Source organism: Acomys russatus, chromosome 1, assembly GCF_903995435.1.
Source record: "Acomys russatus chromosome 1, mAcoRus1.1, whole genome shotgun sequence".
NCBI classification, from domain to species: domain Eukaryota; kingdom Metazoa; phylum Chordata; class Mammalia; order Rodentia; family Muridae; genus Acomys; species Acomys russatus.
Genome location: NC_067137.1, coordinates 121,374,657 through 121,379,067, shown reverse-complemented (window position 1 = coordinate 121,379,067; position 4,411 = coordinate 121,374,657). Strand labels below are relative to the sequence as shown.

Sequence of the window (4,411 nt, the reverse complement as noted above, 5' to 3'; positions counted from 1 at the left end):
ATTTATGTTTATAACATCGATTAGCGCATCCCTCAGATCTAAGTGTGCAGTGTGTAGTGAGTGATGGAGACATTAATCATGGGTCAAAATGCTGAGAATTATTGGTAGTGTACTCACTCACAGAAGAATCGGTGGTTTCACCTTCTCACACAAATGTTAAATGTATATATCTAAAAAAAGGCAGAGAGTATGGAATGCATTTCCTCAGAGGATTAGGACTTGAACCTCAGCATCCTGCTGCCTGACCCAGGTGTTTGTACCTCCTTCTTTCTTTGCTGGAATATGGGTTTATCTAAGAAGGACCATGTCATGAATATGCAAATTACTTGAGTCTATGGTGGTAAATACAAGGATTCCACACTCCCAAGGCAACCTCTGGTCAGTGTTGTCTCCACATTCAGTGAACACGCTATCCTAAGGATGGAATGGAGCTGGATCATCCTCTTCATATTTTCTGTGACTACAGGTAAAAGGCTCACCAGTCCAAATCTGAAGAGGAGACAAGGACTGAGTTAACAGTAACATCCACTCTCCCTTTCTCTCCATAGGTGTCCACTCCCAGGTTCAGCTGCAGCAGTCTGGGGCTGAGCTGAGGAGACCTGGGTCCTCAGTGAAGTTGTTCTGCAAGGCTTCTGGCTACACCTTCACTGACTACTATATGCACTGGGTGAAGCAGAGTCCTGGACAAGGCACGGAATGGATTGGATGGAATAATCCTTCAAGTGGTGGTACTAGTTACAATCAGAAGTTCAAGGGAAAGGCCACACTGACTGCAGATACATAATCTAGCACAGCCTACATGGAGCTCAGCAGCCTGACATCTGAGGACTCTGCTGTCTATTACTGTGCAAGACACAGTGCTGCAACCACATCCTGAGAGTGTCAGAAACTCTGGAGGTGCAGGAAGCAGCCCCAGGCCTGAGAAGACAGAGGACATTAGCCTAGAGAATTGCTCGGAAATTATCATTTTGAGCATTCATTTTTCTGCTTCCGTTTCACAGTCTTATAGTGTTTTTGTCAATTTTGTAAAAGGACATCTATGAATAAAGTGATGCTGCTTTAGGTTGCTCCTACAGTATACTAGACCTTTCAACATCTTCACCAGTGACAACTTCTATAAACATATTTCTTACTTAAGAAAACAATAAAAAGTGAAAACCATGATGATGCATAAATACACACCAGCTCCAGCTCACAGGGCAAACCAAAGCCGGTTGTAGCAGTGGCCCACATTTCTGCTAGAGGCTCTGAAGCAGTCCAGGTGATTTCCTAGTTGTGATGAAACTTATCTTCCTCAAGTCTCTCTAGCCTGGTTGCTATGGAGCAAGTCCAGTACACAGGTTAAACTGAGGTAGGTTGCAGCACTGCTGATTGGTCAGCTGGTGGCTCGTATTTTTCTATATACTTTAACTCTTAATCTTGTAGGCTGGTATCTTTGCTATTTACACTTTAACTTTGAAAGTTCCAGGCCTGTGACCTTGCTATTTACACCTGGGCAGACAAAGGAAGCAGATTTTTGTGAACCTCACACACACACATGCACACATACAATCAATAGAAAAAACATGAGAGCTCACAAGGACACCATTCATGTACATATACATAAACATAGAGAGTATATATATATATATGTTAAAGAAAATATATACTGAGAGCCAGACATATAAACAGACAGACACATTTTTGGATGAAGAAGTTGGCTTCAACTAATTCTGTCTAATTCTCTCTTGGGTTTATATGATTGGATACAAAGGCTGTCTATGTATGGAAAAATTATCTCATTCAAAATAGATAGAATCTTTACATAAAAAAGGAGTTACATTAGGACTATTGATCCTACTATCTAACAAGATACTTTGTTTATCACAAGTTTAAGGCAGTAGTTTTACTGTATGCTCATTACAAGTTCAAAGTAGAAGTTTTATCTTTTTCTAAATTCACATGTACCTTATGTATATTTTCATGTCAGGGTTTTGTAGGACACAGGTGTCTCTCTTGTCATGTGTAGATAACCACTTATTCTTTGTTTCTATATTCATATTATCATTTATCACTGTATAAACCTGGGCCATATCCTTGGACTAAACCTAAAATGAATGTATTTCCTTGATTATTCAGCTATTTCAATCTTGTTTTCCTTCCTGGTGTAATAAACATGGAGGTTCATAGAGCTCCTAAGAGTTTTCACTGTATTGTAGGAGGATTTAATCTTATTTGAATCAATTAGAAGCCATTATCAGAAATTATAAAATATCTGTAGAAAATATACCCAACACAGAGAGTAGCAACTATTGGGGATATGATTATCCTTTAGGCAGTAAGATTCTATACCATGCCAGATATATGGAATAAGTATGGAAAGGCAGTATAGCAACAATAAGTGATCCTGCCTCAGCCAGGGACACACTGCAAGAAGCAGTGGGCTGTCTCCAGGAAGTTCATGTGTTTGCTTTTGCCCAATACAGCATGTGAATGCTCCCAGCAGTACATGATAAAAATATCTCTGGATTACGAGAGCAAAGAACTTTTTATGGAATAACTGGGAATCATAATAATATGAATATGGTCTGGAAATGCAAATCGCCAAACTGTGGTCAAACAAACACTCATCTAATCATCTTAATTCTGGCATAACCTGAGGGTGTGTTGTTAATTCTGGCTTTGTCTTCCTACAGAAGTTCCTCTTTCTTGGATTATAAGATATACTTATAGTAGAAATCATTGCCACAGAAGTATGATTCTTATAATTTGGTCAAAAGTATTATTAAATAATATCATAGAACTCATTTCTCACTTCACTGTATGTACATACCTTTGGCCCATATTTCTTTCTTTCCCTCCGAGTGTCAGTAACATGCCCTACGTTCTCAAGCATTTACAGAACACTGATGCAGCATCAACTGTCACAGTTCATTGTATACATTGTTATGTGCATATATAAGTGTATAATCCTTATGCATTCATCTCATGACAGACATGTATTTTATTTCCATAATTTAGTTATTGCAGACACTGCTGCTGATGTTCTAATATTTCTGATGTATGTTCCTTTTGGGTCATTTTGATCAGTTTTTGTATACAACCTACTCTAAAGGCCTGTGTACATTGTATGAATATGAAAGATGCTGTAAATTCTCATAGCTTAGCAGGTTTGGAGATTTCAAGTCACTGTCACTATCACAACCTCTTTCTATAAATAAATCAGATAACTTTGTTCCAGAGTGAAGCAACTGCACCAGGCCAGAAATATACTGAGAGGATAGGAGTTGATTTTTACATCCACAGCACCTGCACAGGGCTCAGGAAAGTGATATGGGATGCATTTCCTCAGAGAGGATTAGCACTTGAACCTCAGCATCAGCTGCCTAATCTATGTGTTCTGTACTGTTTCCTTCTGCAGGTAAATCTATTCCTTATTTAAGATGTACATTGGTCATGAATATGCAAATTTTGTAGGTCTATGATTGTTACATACAGGGATGTCCTCACACCATAAAAACATGTGATCAGTGCTTTCTCCACAGTCACTAAACACTGTGGCCCTCACCATGGGATGGAGCTTGATTCTTTTCCTGGTTGCAGCATCTACTGGTAAGGGGTTCCCCAATTCAAATATTTAAGTGGGACTGAGATGACAATGCCATCCACTGTGCCTTTCTCTCCACAGGAGTCCACTCCCAGGTCCAGCTGCAGCAGTCTGGGGCTGAGCTGGTGAGGCCTGGGGCCTCAGTGAAGTTGTCCTGCAAGGCTTCTGGATATACCTTTATTGATTATGGTATGAGCTGGGTGAAACAGAGCCAGGCCAGGGACTGGAGTGGATTGGGTGATTGATCCTGAAGATGTGATACTGTCTACAATCAGAAGTTCCAGGGCAAGGCCCCACTGACTGCAGACAAATCCTCCAGCACAGCCTACATAGAGCTCAGCCAGCCTGGCATCTGGGACACTGCAGGTCTATCTACTGTGCGAGAGACACAGGTTGCAACCACATCCTGATGTGTCAGAAACCATGGAGGAGCAGGAAACTGCCTGGGACTGAAATGACAGTGAAGATTAGGCCTGGAAACTTGCTCAGAAATAATTGCTCTGTGTCCATTTGTTTTCCTTCTCCTCACATTACCATATGACCTTGTAAACTTTTCAAGACTATAGCAGTTGCATAAAGTGATGATCATTGAATTTGTCCCCAGTGCACCTTGACACTCTTCACAATTGACTGCCTCTATTATCAAATTTCTTTCTTAATAAATCCAAACAAAGGGAAAAACTTTGATAAGGCATAGTTACAAAATATCTCTGGATTCCACGAGACTGAAACTTTTGATGGAGTTTCTTTGACCCCTTTGAATTAAGTATAACATGCCTTTTTACTTTAAAATCCACAAATATTACATTTTCGAACAAAATTTTT

The 4,411-nt window shown here is 39.9% G+C and overlaps 1 protein-coding gene and 1 gene segment (V, D, J or C); both read left to right on the top strand.

Moving 5' to 3' along the window:
* Positions 1 to 420: 420 nt before the first annotated feature.
* The window catches only part of LOC127194936 (Ig gamma-1 chain C region secreted form-like), a 220,430-nt gene continuing 216,439 nt past the window's right edge, over positions 421 to 4,411 (top strand). The window contains 2 exon segments of the C gene segment in view: positions 421 to 466; positions 549 to 857. Of these exon segments, the coding sequence occupies positions 421 to 466; positions 549 to 857 (355 nt within the window).
* Positions 3,549 to 4,411, top strand: part of LOC127195443 (disintegrin and metalloproteinase domain-containing protein 21-like) — a 31,642-nt gene continuing 30,779 nt past the window's right edge. The window contains exons 1-2 of the mRNA XM_051152855.1: positions 3,549 to 3,591; positions 3,668 to 3,775. Coding sequence (XP_051008812.1) covers positions 3,549 to 3,591; positions 3,668 to 3,775 — 151 coding nt within the window. The remainder of the gene's footprint in view (positions 3,592 to 3,667; positions 3,776 to 4,411) is intronic.